At 45.6% G+C, this 16,451-nt stretch overlaps 1 protein-coding gene across 11 annotated transcripts in view; it reads right to left on the bottom strand.

Moving 5' to 3' along the window:
• Positions 1-2,819: 2,819 nt before the first annotated feature.
• The window catches only part of SEMA6A (semaphorin 6A), a 126,856-nt gene continuing 113,224 nt past the window's right edge, over positions 2,820-16,451 (bottom strand). For all 11 annotated transcript variants that reach the window (XM_070569500.1, XM_070569496.1, XM_070569504.1 and 8 more), the window contains one exon: positions 2,820-7,058. In XM_070569500.1, coding sequence (XP_070425601.1) covers positions 5,860-7,058 — 1,199 coding nt within the window. In that variant the 3' untranslated portion in view covers positions 2,820-5,859. The remainder of the gene's footprint in view (positions 7,059-16,451) is intronic.

Raw genomic sequence — 16,451 nt, 5'->3', positions numbered from 1 at the left:
GAGGAAAAAGCCTCATGATAGCCTTTGTGTGCGTGGATGTATTTGCAGAGGGAGATGCGAACTCCTCGCCACTCAGCTGCGTCTCCTGATTTGCTCAAATTTCATTTCCATTTGCTGGAGGGACATCTGCACCTTTTTCTGCCCAGCCACATTTAATGCACATCAGTTCAGCCCTAACCCTCTGTTGAGGTCAACCGCCCCCCACCTCCAGGCATCCCGGGGGGGTTAGAGCTCAGGATACACAATACTCTAAATGGAATATTGAAGATCCCCATCTGTCTGGCAGTCCCGATCAATAACCGTGAGCCCTTCCTTCCCAAGTCTGTACAAGAGATATGACACCACCTGGTTTCAAGACAAGCGTGAGATGTGGGTTTCTAAGGGTTACCGAGTCCCAGCACCCAGCTGTCGCAGTGCTCAGCCAGGACAAGGATTATGCTCTTAATCATGTTATTTTGTTACTAAAGTGTTCTTTGAAATTCCCCTCACTCCTTTCTCTCAAGCAAAATGTACCCGTGTCTGAAATTGTAGGTGCCTTTCTGACACTTTTATTCTACTTGTGGAATGACTTTCTTTGAAAGAGCTTTTGTTCAGGCAGTCAAACCTAGGTACCATGGTTCTGGGACATCTTGTTTGGTTCCTGCCAACTGACAAGGCTGAACAACAAGACCAATTTGTGTTTACTTGACATAGCACTTCAGGAGCGGACAGGTCGAAGATGCCAGCTCTGGCCCCGTGAAACACCTATCCTGTTGGCTGTACTGGGGCAGCCACTCCTTAGGGCCAACAGTCTAAAATCACCCTGCAGAAGCCACCAAGCCTGTAACTAGCAAGCTAGCAAACACAACAATTAAAAAGCTGGGTTATCTGAGACACTTCTTGAGCCTGAGCGGGGACATCCCTGGGGCCCAAGCTAAAACACAGGCTGCACCTGCTCAGCCTCTGTCACCTCCCCACCAGACCAGAACAAAGCTGACTGCAGCAAAAGCCACCATACCAAGTATCAGGTTGCACTGCAGGGACTGTCGGCTTCAAACCAGTGTGATCGGAGCCTCAGCCCACCCTTTGCCTGGGCCCAGATGAAGGCATTTGGGATGCCCAGCTGGGGAAGGGTGAGGTGTGTATGAAGGGCTTCCTCTGTCACTCAGTCAACTGAGCGAGAAGGAGATGCTGTCTCGGCAGAGGGGGTGTCAGCTCTTCCTAGCTAGTATTGCTCTAATGATGTGAATGAATGTGGGTAAGCGATAATGCATTTGTCCTCAGAAGAGCTGCTCTACATCAGCTCTAGGATCATGGGCAAATCCCTTCACTCGATGGACCTCAGCTTCCCCATCTTTTAAAATGGAAGAGTCAGACTAGCTGTTGGCTATTCTCTCAGGTTTACATTTGGGTATAACTGGGCAGGGCAAACCTGTTAGTCACACAAGCGGAAGGAAGCTCTTGTCTGGCAAAAAGAGGGGAGGGTCACAGAGCTGATTCAGTTGTGTTTCCTAAAGAATCTGAAATTGGATGTAGAGCTTACTTGTGTTGCTCCTACCAACTTGGTATGCCATTTGGCACCTTGCCCTGTGGCCGGCAGCCTCTCCCTGGACCAATCCATTTTCCACATGACTGCCAGGTGGCCTTCTGAAGCACAAACATGTGCACTTGCTGCTTCATGGTCTCCAAAGGGCTCCACTGCCCATCAGCTAGAATTCTAACACCTAGTAACAAGGCCGTCCTGCTCTGGCCCCAACCCCCTTTCCCAGCCTTGTCCCCACCAGGCTCTGTCATAGACCCTGCTCAGGGACCCCTAAATCTTTTGTTTCCCCATCACAGCACACATGGGGCCTTGGCACGAGTTATCCCTTCTTCCTGGGCTAGCTGTCCAGAGAACTCATTCTGTAAGAGCGAGCTCAAATGCAGCCTCGTGCCCTAAACCTTGGGGACACTGCTTCAGCACTTTCTTCCTACCTCCCAATGGCAATTACAGAGGCTGTCCCCACCTCTCTTGATAAACGAGGAGGAGGGAACTATCTTCTAGTCGACTTTGTGCCTGATGGTGCCATAGGGTGGGATTCAAGAAACACAACTGGAAGAGACTTATCAAAAGGTACTAGATCACTAGAGGTGTGAACTGAGGCCCAACCCACAGCTTCCTGCACTCAAACTGACCCTAAAACACTCAAAAAAATTATTTCACAAGGTCAAAAGTAAAACACTGTGGCTGAGGACTTATTTAAATAACTATCTTAAAAATATCCTGGAGGGAAAAACCTGATCTAGGCATTTCATAACGCTATTCTGCAAAATAAAAACTCCAGGGCTGCATCCCAATATACCTCCAGTCGCGTCTGCTGGGTTACAAGAGATAAATGCTAACAAGGAGTAAAATCCGCCACCCTCCACCTTATTAATATGTAAAAAGGCTGAAGTCACATCTGTGCAAGGATCTATTTTTAGTGGACCTTACATACTAAAATCCTAGCCTTGATCTCTTAAACTATCAAGCCTACCATAAATGTTTGATGATGAACAAGCCCATAAAAAGAAATGCATAAAATGAATAGAGGGAGTCAATGCGTGCTCTGCCTTTTAATTACCGGTGGCTTCTGCTACACTCCTGCTCCAGGCTGGGTGCAGGCAGAGAAAACACATCAATAATTGGGGGGAGGGGGGCAGAGTGTGGGTACTACAAACAAATGGGTCTAAATACATTGTTATTTGTGCTTTGGAAGCCAAACAAAGATGGAGAAAAAGAGTGTAATCCTACCCCAAAAGGGTGGGGGTTAAAAAGGGAAAAATTAAGAGATAAATAAAAGCATTCAGCACACAAAAGATAATGTTGAAGTCTTGTTTTATTACTTTTAAGTAATAAAGAGCCTTTTCCTTGCTTTTTTTGTCTTTTTTCCCTTTTTTTCGATTCTTTTTTTCTTTTTTACAACATACATTAAGTCGTGAATCAGATGTTAGGGGATGTGGAGATGGAAGGAAAATTGGTGACATCACAATATTTTTACAGCTTTACAACAAATATAAATCTGAGTTGGTTGCGTCTACCAGTGTCTAGCAAGGGTGGAAAGCAAAGGCACACTCAGGTTTACGGACCCTCCCCCCAAACACAGTGGGGAAAAAAAGAAAAGGGGGAACAATACTTAAATGCAGAAGACCAGCTCAATACATGTGGGCATTTTAGTGTTAACACCGCAAGTGATGGGTCGTGGGAGGTAGGGAGGCAGGATGGAAGTTCTGACACAGGTCTCCATAACACGGCTGAGGCAATGATGCCCACATACAGACGAGAGGGGGCGCTGCACCGTCAATACTCTTAGGAGTCAGAATTGGGGGAGAAGGCAGCAGGCTGATACACACCCATTGCCTTCCTATGCTCTGCATTTCTAAAGAAAATCCAAGGGAAAAAACACTATCTGGGTTTCTAGAAAAGACTTCATGGTTTCAGGGTACAGAGTTCACAGGATGTGAACATTGATTCCACGAACAAAACAAAATAACACAAAAACAACAAAAACCTGCCCCGAACAACAGCAAAACTGCAAGGGACATTTGAAACAAAAGGGTGTGCTCCTGCCCTCGCTACCCAGGTCTCGCTGATTACGGAGGCGCCACTTTTTCACCAGCCAACTCAAAATTGTCCAAAGTTGTCTTTTTTTGGAAAGTTTCTTTTAAAAGACAAAACTAAACCCAGAAGATAAAACTGGAAATAAAAAAAGACAAAGAGACCAGTCACTCTACTGTTTAACTGTTTAAAAAAAAATAACAACCAACAACAACGCTCATGGTTTACAGTATGTTGACAATTCTTTTGTTCGTGATAGAGTAAACAAAAGTCCCTCCTGTGTGCTTGAGCTTAACGAAAACAAACCAAGGGGGAAACACACGCCCCACCCCACCCCCCTACAAACAGTAACGACAAAAGGATAAAGAAATTAAAAATCTTTTGCCCCAGTCAACGTTTTTGCAGCATCCATTGTGGTCAGCCTTGTACTTGGAGTTACTCATTAATCACAGCAGGGACCAGCCTGCCTGCATCTATTTCCATGTCATTTCTTTGTGTGCATTGCATGGAGGTGCTGAGCACACGGCTTGGAGACTCCTCCCAGGTGCCTGCCCAACCACACACAGCTTGCTCTCCAGCCAGGGGATATGGCAGAAATGAGGACTGGGACATTCAGTTAGTCCCTTTTCTGCGGGCTAAAGAGGATATCACCATGTTGAAATGATCTGAGAATAAAAGGGAAACAGGGAGCTCCGGAGGGAGAAAGGGGATTTGCCACACACAACACTGGGGTCCACGCCTGACAGCATGGCCAAGGGTGGTTGGAGTTGGCACGACTAGAAGGAAGTGTGAATTGGAGGGTGTGCTGCTGCCCAGCTTTCCCAGGCTGCAGGATCACCACCGCATTCTTCTTCCATCTGCTGGATGCTCATCTTCCAGAAGGCTGGAATGGGGGTGGGGGGAGGGAGGGTTAAATAAATATCTGCATTTATTTCAAAAGGGGGAAAAACCTTCTCATAACGACAGTTTACAAGTGTACACAACTCAGGGTGTAAGGCACAAATTTACATGTGGAAAACAGGCTATTCACAGATGTAACCCCACGATAAACCCGTGTGATCAAACCATTAATTTATGCAAGGTAGCAGCCAGCATATTAACTAGTTCACACCGTTTGTGGATTTTGTTTGCTGTCTCACATGCAAGGTGAAATGGGATGGCGTATCACAAGCTGGTGCCTTCACAGAAAGTAGGAACCACTGACAAAGCCATGTTGGCAGCAACAGGACACGGATGCGCCATTTTGAAAGTTCCTCTCCTGGTTGCTTTAGAAGTTAGGATCTGGAAGGACTTTTAAACCAATTAATTTTTTGCATGTTATAGGCCAGAGACCTGACCAGCCAATCAACCGGTAGATTTAAACAAACATTCCCCTCCTTTTTCCTTGAGCTAGAGATCAGACAGTTCAAACACAAAGCTCAGAATTCCAGCTCCAACTTATTTACTCAGTGAATTTATTGTAAAAATAAAGAAACTTAATTATTCCAGTTAATGGATTTCACGTTAAATAGTTTAACTTTCAAGGGGCTTTCTGAAGAGCTGTTCATAGGGTGGTATGTGGAAGAGTCCTTTCCTTAAGGAAAAAAAGGGTGAACAATAAATAAAGAGTTACTTGCGTTAACGGTCACGTTATTTCATTAAAAGAGAGGAGGAGCAGAAATCTATGACATAGTTGCCCAACATGGCATGAATCTGCTATAACAGAAAGCTGTAACACTGGTGGGCATTTCACAGTATCTGCGCATAGTAAACTTCTGCCATTGTTAAAGTCTGAGTTAGAATTATCAATGAATTCTTTATTTTTTTGTCTTTTTCATTTTCATGATTTTTTAAAATGTATTTGTGTTTTGCAGGTCAGAACGCTAGCCCAGTCTGGCAGCGCCCCGTGCAGTCATGGACAAAATGTTGCAGTTGCTGTTCACCTCTGTGTGTGTGTGTGTGTGTGTGTGTGTGTGTGTGTGTGCGCGCGCGCGCGCGCGCGCACATGTGTGTGTGGGGGTGGGTGTGTATGTGCTTTTGGCTCATGTTTGTGATGATAATTTAAGTCTTTTGTGAGTCCGACCTGTTGCAGGGTGTGGGGGAGAGTGAAGGGAGAGAATGGAGGTGAGTCCCGCGCCGCAAACCTTCACCAAACCACACGGCCCAATTTTGGAGAGGACCCCGCGTCCCAGAGGAGGCCCCAGCGTCCTGGGCTTTGCCGGCCATCCTGGTCTGGTGGGTCCTCAGGCAGTTGAGAACCTTGCCGAGCTGAGCGGGCGCCTCGCCTTTCCTGCTGGTTCCATACCTGACCCCTCCCCCTGGGATTATGTACACGCATCATTGGGCTTCATGGATGTGGAAAGGGGAGCAAAGGAAGGTTTGGGGGGTACGTCCGGCTTTAGCGAGGGGGTGCGCTTCAGCCCCGACCTGGTCAGTGAGTTGTAGGCGTTGAGGCTCGGCTGCCTTGACACAGTCACGGCCTGGCCAGACGGCTGCGAGCTGTGCACCTGGATAGAGTCCACCCTCTGCGGGGCGGGAGGCGGGTTGTCACCCCGGCCAAAGCTCTGGTTTCTGGAGAGGTGGGAGGAATTGGAGGAGTTAGTATTGTTTCTTTTGAGAGTGGTGGCCTGGTGGCTTCTCGTGAGCGAGTTCGTGGGGTAGCTCCTCTTATAGTCAAGGCCGTAGGAGGAGGAGTGGTGCATCTCCAGCCGCTTGCTCAGGCCGTTCTGAGACAGGGAGGCTCCCGGAGGGCCCAGCGAGGCCTCCCGCTGGGGGACTTTCGGGGGCAGGCTGTCCAGGTTCTCCACAAGGTTCACCCCATGGTTGGGGCTCTTGCTGCTGAGATGTTCCTTGATGGTCTTATACTCCAGGGTGGCCGCCTGGTCCTCCAGCGCCATCTGGGCCACCTCGCTCATTTTGGGTTGGTCCACATACTCATGCTGGTAGCTCTGCTGCGTGATGGGCAGGACCACCACGCTGGGGATGTGGCTGGGGGAGGCCCGGAGGGGCAGGTCCGTGGGAATCACAGGGGAGCCCATGGGGGGCATGTCCTTGGTGCAGGCATTGATGAGGTTCTGATTCCTTTCCCACTCGCGGCTGCCGCGGCTGGGCTTCCGCTTCTGCTGCAGCGTCGGGGTGGACTCGGGGGTGGGCAAGGCTGCCAGGTCCAGGTGGTGCTGGTCAGCCTTGATGAGCATCTTGGCCGTGTTGCTGGGAGTGGCGAGCTTGCCGTTGTGCATGAGTGGTGTGAGGATGGCCTCTGGCTTCGGGTCTTTGGACTGGGTGTCCCCAAAGAGGCCGCTGAGCTTGGTGACGCTGCTCATGGAGCCCCGGCGCGAGTGGGCGAGCTCCTTCTCCTTGCGCTGCACGGCCGACACATCTTTGCGCCGGTGATCGCAGACGCAATAGACGATGATGCCGGAGAAGACGGCCCCCATGACAAAAGCCAGAATCACCGCAATGGCCAAGAGGGTGACAGGAACGAGCTGGTCGTGGCCTTTGAGGTAACTTTCCCGTATCACTCCTGCAATAGACATGGCATATGGTGTTAAGAAAGGAAAGCACACCGCGAGGCTTATTTTTGTTTGGCGTTCACCCTGTTAATTAATAACACTAATAAGTGACAATAGCACCTCTGCCTAACTTGTCTTCAAGGCGCAGCTTGCCAAACATTAACTAATTAATCCGTCCCAACCCCCCCCCCCCCCCCCCCCGCGAAGTATGTAAACAGGCTTCATTTGTGGCCTTCTTTGTGTTCTGAGAAAGTGGCCTTCACTCTCTCAAGCACACGCTCTCTCCACTTTGCTTCACTCGGTGCAATATGACAGTTTTCGTTTCCAAAATTTATCCCTCTTTCCCTCTTTATCTTTTTTCAATCTTCCCATCATACAATTCAGATAACCGAGATATACTGAGTCTGGGGGAAGAGGCAGCAATTTTATGCACATTAAAAATGAAAGTATAGCACCGCACTCCAGGATTCCAGGGTCTTCCTTGAGGGCACATGGCCTCTGTCTGGAGAAAAGCTAAATTTCAAGCAACTGGAGGAAAGGTAGTGTGTGTCATTTACAGTGAAAGAAAATAGCTAAAACTCACAGATTACAAATATTTATGCTGATTTTGCATCACCCTTCCAAAAAAACCTCCCCCCAAAACCCAGGCACACTCAATTACAGGTAAATATGCCGAATATTTGAATGAAGCTCTTCCCTTACCTGAACCGAAAGACTATTTAGAAAAAGAGACCATTTGGGGCCCTGTAGTGGGTTTGAGAAGTGTCAGGTCTCATTATTACAGCTAGAGTTTGCTGTCACGGTGAGATTCTTCAGCAGAGCTAATCTCTTCAATTTAATAAAAATTATGTGACTACACCCGTCAATAATCTTACACTACATTAACCAAGATGCTGTTTCCGAGGAAAGTTGCTTCTCCTGTTCCTGCTTAATCAGCCACCAAGCTGAGAGATTCTAATCTAATGCAAACACCGAAGCTTTTATTTTTTAATACCAAGTGAGAATACACATCACCATTGTCAGATCCTAAGTGCCTGATGTGGTGGCTAAAAAATAAAATCTCAAATACCTCAATTCCTGCCTCTGGAGAGTGAAAGAACATGAATACATTAGAGGCACAGCATGCGCTGAGGAAATGTAAACATTGTTCCTATTATGGAAACGATAGTAAGACAGAAAATCTACCTTCTCTGGTCTCGGGAGACCCATTTTTCATCTACTAAATCAACTCTTTCTGGAATATGTTTAATATATTTTACTGGCAGATATCAGTGGCCCAGAATTCGAATGAAATGAAATAAAAATCTCCACCCCTTCCCAAACCACAACATGCAACCCTTAAACTTCTGCTGAAATGCTGTGTATGCCACCGCTGAGACCCAGAAGTGCAGCTCTGTCCTGGGGTTTTTCTGCTAAAATAGTTTGATTAGTGAAGCGATGGCTTTCAAACTCGGAAACCTTAGCCTGAAGAAGATAACGTTCTCTTTTTCTCTTTTCTTTCTAAACTGTTGTGACTTCACGGTTGGTTGCTGTGGAAATGATTGTCGTGTGACAAAGGGTTGCGACTTCAGGTGGGGAATAAATAGAAGCAGCAAATCTCTCTTAAGAAACAAAGATTCTGTGATTAAACAAATGCCCTTGGTAATGAAGCAATTTCACCCCAGGGGAAGTGTATGCAAGATGGGAGGGCACTGAATAATTTCCAAATGTGACACTTTTCAAATATTTCCAGATTTATCTTCATGAACTTTTAAGGGGTAGAAACTGAGGAGTGAAAAAGCAGCAGGAAATTCAGCTATAACTCACACCTTTTATGTCGTGGAGCTCCCCAAACAGTGGGTGTCTTGCATTCAAATATGTTTTAATACCTAGTCACCAAGGAATTGTGCTAATGAAAATTTCTTCCTTAAATTTCCATTTCCTTGTTGTGATGCTAAAATAGCAACTGATTTTCCTTTCAATTTTGATTGTGTATGGGGTTCTATTGAGCATCATTTTTAACCACCTACATATAATAGCACAAAAATGTACACCTGTGAATAAAATGGGTTTAATTTCCCTCATTGACTTGGTGATCTCAGTGGGGTCTAACACAGGCTTGACCCCACCGTTGTTGGTGGTTACTAGGTAAGTTTTTCATAGCAATGGGTGTTGCATGGATCCCTTCCAGGCAACCATATTTATGGGGGCTGCGTCTTCCTCATAAGTGTGTTCTTGTAGCTATCTACAATTGACTGGCGTTTTGCAACTTAAATTGCCCTCTCAGTTTAAGAGGAACATGGAAAGAATAAGTCTAGAGCAATCCATTTATTTCATTCATTGTTTAATCAGGAAATCTACAAAATTTTCAAGTTTATCCATGCTGCTTAGTTTTACTTTTAGCTCTCAAATATCCTTCTTTCATGTCTGAATGTCCTTGATTAGACAGACTCATAGAAACCACATGCACTTTCACTGGGAAAAACTCCTGTTTTTTTAGTGGATGACATTTGAGTTCAGGTTTTTGGTTGTTAACAAATCAAGCAGGGTCTGACCTTTGAGAAAAATGGTGTTTCAGACAGCACTCCCCTCCCAGGGCTCATTTTGTTATGTAAATAGTGCCCTTAAAACCCTTTCTGCATCTCTTCAGCCTTGAGATGTCTACCATGAAGCAGGTGGCTTCCCTCATCCTCTGGTGCAAATTCAGAAACCCCTGTCCAAAGTGAGAGGCAGATCGGAGATTAAGTTGAAAGTGCAGTCTTGAAGATAAGAAGTTGGAAGTTATTTTTGGAAAATAGCTTCCCAACTTAAAGCTTTCTGCTTATGTCATGAAAAAGGGCAAAGGGGCATTTGTGGAAATGATTAATCAACTTTGTGGCATTGGTCACCGTGAAGGATTGAACACACCAGACTTGTCAGAGAGGCCAGCAGTGGTACAAAAAACAGTAGAGATCTCCAAAGGCCTGGAGTCTTAGGCTTCCATTTGCTGCTGAGTGACCTTTTGGCAAGTGACTTAACATCTCTGGGCCTCAGTTTCTTCATCTGTAATGATTACATTACACACTTAATCTTAATGCCTTACTGGGTTGTTACAAGCATCAAATGAAATAATGAATAAGAAAGAGCTCAAATGTTGGAGTTTGCTGGACAAATCTGAAGGTCAAAAGAAGTCACCAACAGAGAAGTGGTGGGTTTGTGGCTCATGGAGGGTTTCAGAGTAGAGTCAGTCACAGCTGTTCCCCTGGAGTCCATTTGCTGTGGGTCTCCCGGGCAGATGGACAGACTGCTTATTTCCACTTTCAAACCTTGTGCTGTCCAAATTTTTGCCAAAGGGATGATATGTTGAGGTAACATGAGAGAATATATACCTCTGTTTCAGGGCTGCCTATTGGTCCTGAATTTTGAAATACGTAACGCAACAAAGCGGGAAGTGTTGCACAAAACACAGCGATTCTAGTTAGGCTTCTAGCGAACGACTAATCCTGCACTCAACTCCTTGAGGGCAGAGACCATATTTTATATGCATTTATAACCCTCACCATTCCCAGGGCTCTTATTTGGGTACTTAATAAGTGATTATTAAATAAATGGATTTATAATACATTATAGAAATCTTTCTTTTCAAAACCTCTTCTTTTTTTAGATTTTTTTTTCTTTTTCTCCCAAAGCCCCCTGGTACATAGCTGTGTATTTTTAGTTGTGGGTCCTTTTAGTTGTGGCATGTGGGATGCTGCCTCAGCATGGCTTGATGAGTGGTGCCATGTCCACACCCAGGATTCGAACCGGTGAAACCCTGGGCTGCCTAAGCAGAGCACGTGAACTTAACCACTCGGCCACGGGGCCAGCCCCTATAGAGATATTTTTAAATGGACTTCTAAGCTCGGCAAGTCATCTTGGAGTGACTATAACCTTGCTTCCAAAGTCACAAAACAAGTTATGATTCCAATCATATGACAGAATATAATCATACTAACATCCATTAGATAAAAGAAATCTGTAAAGGTGCTCAGTATTTGTTCAAAATAGTAATAAGAGAAACTATTTTAAAAGTGAAAAGAAATTCATTCTGAGATAATTCCAAAGAGATGATGAGGGTAAACGGGTTATTTATTTATTTATTTTTTCTTAAAGATTGGCACCTGAGCTAACAACTGTTGCCAATCTATTTTTTTTTTTTCTGCTTTATCTCCCCAAATCCCCCTGGTACATAGTTGTATATCTTAGTTGCAGGTCCTTCTAGTTGTGGCATGTGGGACGCTGCCTCAACGTGGCCTCATGAGTGGTGCCATGTCTGCGCCCAGGATCCGAACCAGTGAAACCCTGGGCCACTGCAGTGGAGCGCGTGAACTTAACCACTTGGCCACTGGGCCAGCCCCTAAACGGGTTATCTGTAACAAGTGAGTGCTCCAGTGGAATTGAATAATTCTAAACAAATACATCTCTGCAAAGAGCACAGGGCTGGAGCTGGATGAACATCATTGCTTCAGAGGCTGCCTGGAAACCCTGGGGGAGCAGAAGGGCCTTTGTAGGGTGGTATACTCCCTCCCCAGGGAGCCTCCCATTGTCGAGGGAGAAATCAGAGCTGGCTTCTCCACCCAGGGTGTTGAAATGCCTTCCTCTCCCAACCCCTGGGCCTTCTGCTCTCACCAAGTGAAAAGGGGGCATTAGTAATGAAAACAGTATCTGAAAAATCCTTTGCATTGATTCATTAACCGCCAGCTATTTCTCACCAGTCATGAGGTGCTAAATGGTTATTCTCTTCACCTTCCTATTGCAGGAAGCAAGGCACACGAGGGCTTAGGGAGTTCTCTGAAATCATGCCTTAAATTGGCAGAATTCAGAAAGAATAGAATCTCCATGCTTTGTTTTTTTCCTGAGGTGAGAGAATTTTCAGATGCTGGAGGGATGCTAGAGGGAGGTCTCAGAGGGACATTTTGGAGCTCTTTAGAGGTTGAAGCAATGAAAAGATTATGAACAACCCTGCCATCCAGACTCCGCAATATGTAATTCAAAATAAGAACAATTATCAACTGTAAAATAAAGGATGTCCAACACAGTTTTGGTTTGGGGCCGGCCTGGTGGCACAGCGCTTAAGTTCGCACGTTCTGCTTCTTGGCGGCCTGGGGTTCGCCGATTTGGATTCCGGATGCTGACACGGCACTGCTTGGCACACCATGCTGTGGTAGGCATCCCACATGTAAAGTAGAGGAAGATGGGCACGATGTTAGCTCAGGGCCAGTCTTCCTCAGCAAAAAGAGGAGGACTGGCAGTAGTTAGCTCAGGGCTAATCTTCCTCAAAAAAAAAAAAAAAAACCAACAAAACAAAATAAACAAACAACAGAGTTTTGGTTTTTCCTATGATGACCACGTCAATGCATTTTGAAATCTCAGACATCAAATTCTTTATTAAAAAAATGCTTTCTGAGGGCCAGCCTGATGACTTAGTGGTTAAGTTCACGGGCTCCACTTCAGTGCCCTGATGTTCGTGGGTTTGGATCCCAGGGGTGGACCTACACCACTCATTAAGCCACGCTGTGGTGGCATCCCACGTACAAAAATAGAGGAAGGTTGTCACAGATGTTAGCTCAGTGACAATCTTCCTCAAGCAAAAAGAGGAAGATTTGCAAGATGTTAGCTCAGGGCCAATCTTCCTCCATGCCACCCTGCCCCCCCCCCCAAAAAAAAAAAGGTTTCTGGTAGCCCTGCTTATGGGTTTTCTACAATTGCCTAGTCTGTACAGGGAGCCCAGCACCAGGCTCTAGGACAACACACCTCAGAAAAGATGCTCTCCTAACTCAGGGCTGGATTGTGATGTTCTTGGTGCCTTTACCATCATTCTCCTGGTATAACAAGGTTTTGACTCGACAATCTTTGTGGCTGCCTTCAGCAAACATTTACTGAACATGGACTACAGCACTGTGCTAGGTTTTGGGGAGACAAAGGTGAAGGAGGCACAAACCCGGTGGTCCAGGAGGGGAGGAGGCAGGTACTCACAGGTGTACTACATCCGAAGTCTGGAAGTATTATGAGATACATCGCTTCTGCTTCAATATGGGCAAAGGCTTTATGTAGGAGGTGACATTTGAGCTAAGCCTTAAGGATGCGTAAGATGTTAGCTGAAGTAGAAAGAGCAAGAACCAAGGCACAGAGGGAAGGAAAATGAAGGCTGTATTCAATGTATTCAATGGCCTAACTCCCTTCTAGTTTCTTATGCTCCAGGTACCAGCCACTCTGCTACACTCTCTCTGGCTTCTGGATGTTCACACGGGCTGTTCCCTCTGCCCAGAATATCCCTGCTCACCTCCCATTCCTTTGACCCTCTCCTAGAGGTCTGAGCTTAGATGGAGAAGGCTTCTCCAAACTCCCGCAGGCTAGCTTAGCGCTTCCTTCTGCAGGTGTCCCCAGAGCTGTGCCCTTCTCTATCCTAAAATCGGCACTCTTAGGACCCCGGCTTTATGTTTGTTTTTCTCACTTAGATTGCTCTAGAATGCTCTGGGAGGGAGAGGTTTACTGCTGAGTCCCCAGGCATAAAGGTGCTCAGTAAATACCTGTTAAATAAATAGTCAATGAATGCATCCATGAATGAGTACCTGTAGAGGAAAAGTACGAACGAGAGCTAAACATCATTTAGAAGCAGGCTGTGAAAAGCCTTGCATGACTGAAAAAGATATTTAGAAGACATGTCTGTTTTGGAAGGAAAGCTCTTAGTTAATTTACCTGCAGTTTCAAGCGTCTTCTTGCCTGAGAAAGCTCACTTTCAGCTTACTGTGCTCTATGTTGAATCCATTATTGAAAAACTACTGGCTTCAAAGAGTCAATATCTTTGTGTTAAAAGCACAGCTAGTCTACCTGAGTTTATTATTACTGTTTTTAAAATTAAAATTGTGTCCTTAACTATACTTATCCCCTATATTGTACAGAAATAGCTGGGAGATGTTCTCTGTCTCATCAAAAAATAAAGCAAAACAAACAAAAATACATAAAATCACTCACACCTATTAAACTCAATACCAAGGGAGATATCTACTCATCCCCACCCCAACCACCTTGCTAAGTGTACGAGACCTAGGCAGCCGGTCCCTCGAAATGGTTAAGCGCGTTCTTTCCCCTCTCGCCCCTGTTCACTGGCCTGCCTGTGTCGGAGCTGCTGTGATATGATGGATGTGTCTGTCTCCATAGTGAAGTGATTAATAGGCATCTGTGTAAAGCGGACCCGGTGACCACAAAGACTACAAAGCCCCTCTGTGTCCTTTAGCGAAATATGCAAAGGCAAGAAGGAGGATGGACATTTCCTCCATGGCCGAGCCAGCGTGGGCTTCATGTTGGGTCCGAGAGCCAAGAAAGATGGCAAAACACCAAGAAAAGCCCCGGACTATGATCCCCTAAAAATAGACTCTTGATTCTGCTTTATAGTAAGACAAGCCTGCAATTTCCTTGAAATCCTCATAACAACTTGGGTGAATGGAATCTAACAACCCAATTTTTCTTGTTTCAAAATCTTATTGCAACAAAATGCCAGGCTCACAGTCCTGCAAGGCTGTATGAATGAATGAACTCATCATGGGCCGAGCATCTCGGCCGCTAACCACAGAGGGCCCGCTGTAATCCCTGCTAAGGAGAGAAGAAAACACATTGGGGAAAAACCCTAACTAGAGACAGCTTATCCTCAAAGCCACACCCCAGCCTATGGAGATGACCGCACGGAAAGCGCAATGGGAGCTCTCTGTGGTTATCTCGGCAGGAAGCAGCCTCCTTGTCTTAGGGCATAATGTGAACCAGATGGCTTAGGAATAAACTGAAACGCCAGCAGCCATAGAAATGGGCTCAGAGTTTATAACTCAAACTTTCCTTTTATTTTCAATTTTTTTTCCTGGCAGGCTGAAGATTAGGTAGTGGGAGGGGCTGTGGTCTTCAAGATGTATCAAGTTAATGACTGACCATGCCAAAGTAGAGGCAGCTTCCTGGCTGTTTAATATCCTCAGTTCAGAAGCTATTTTAAAACTCACACATTGAAATAATGCTTACTGTGGTTGTCTGCAGATGAATCCACTTCCAGTTCTATCACCTTTGAAACTGATGCATTTTGTTGTTGGGGTGCCATCACAGGAAGAAAAGGGAGAAGGTGCATGAAGCTCATTCGATTTCCTATTTTTTGGAGGAGAAACAGCTTCATTTCCCCCTCTGTGCCAATGGGAGGGCTTGGTTCCCTGTGCTTCCTCTGCACCACTGTTTTAGACCTGACACTGCCAGTGGGACAGCTACACCCAGAGCATGGACTGATAATTTTTCAAAGCCAGCCCATGGAATGTTGGTCTGTGGTTCCATGTGTTAGAAGTGTCACGTGTCTTTGTAAAAGTAATGAGTATTTCAGATGGGCAAAGTTTTAGCAGAATTTGCATGGCCTATTTTCCTCCTTTTTGAGGTTTTTCTCTCTAATAAGACAGGGAACCAACAGCTAAGTAATTTCTGAAACCAGACAAAGCATTTCTATTTTCCAGCTTCCTGGTCCCATCTCCTTCCTTTGCTCTCTCATGAGGCCTCAAAGCTACAAAATGGGAAAGTGGATCTCCTTATAAAATTGTGAAATTCAGGTAATTCTTTGGAATAGTTGCAGTGCTTTGATTACAAATAGCAGGAAACAGGTCTGTTTGAGTACTCCTAAAACAGGCAACTTAAACTTGCTAGAAATATGGTTCTTGGGATCTGGGTTATAGATGAGGCTGGGTGTTATTGGTTAAGAACATAAACTTTGAGGTGATAAAGACCTTGGTTTAAGTCTTGGCTCTGTAGCTAACTAGCTGTGTGACCTTGGGCAAGTCACTCAATCTCTCTAAGCCCCAGTAGTGTTGGCTATGAGATGAGAGTTGTTGGAAGGATTAACTAGATTAAATAAATGAATGCATGTAAAGAACTCGGCACTGTACAGGAAAATGTTAATGTTCAATTAATAATGCAAGGGAAGCGTTTCTAGAATTTCTGACAAGTTACCTGCCTTGTACAGGGTCCAAGATAGACCGTTTTAATGCAATACTTTGGTAAGGTTCAATTGTGTTAGCAAGAGTGGAAAAATAAGGATTTAAAAATACAACAGGGGCGGGCCTGGTGGCGCAACGGTTAAGTGTGCGCGTTCCGCTTTGGAGGCCCGGGGTTCAGTGGTTCAGATCCCGGGTGCGGACGTGGCACCATGTGGCAAGCCATGCTGTGGCAGGCATCCCGCATATAAAGTGGAGGAAGATGGGCATGGATGTTAGCTCAGGGCCAGTCTTCCTCAGCAAAAAGAGGAGGATCGGCAGCAGTTAGCTCAGGACTAATCTTCCTCAAAAAAAAAAAATCTTGGAGAATGACCTTAAATAAGATAGCCCATAGCAACTTGGAAAGTGTCCTAAATCAGTGCTACTCAGCATCAGAATCACCTGCAGCTTGTT

Source organism: Equus przewalskii, chromosome 13 (genome assembly GCF_037783145.1).
Source record: "Equus przewalskii isolate Varuska chromosome 13, EquPr2, whole genome shotgun sequence".
Lineage (NCBI taxonomy): Eukaryota > Metazoa > Chordata > Mammalia > Perissodactyla > Equidae > Equus > Equus przewalskii.
This window is presented reverse-complemented; position numbering and strand designations above follow the sequence as displayed.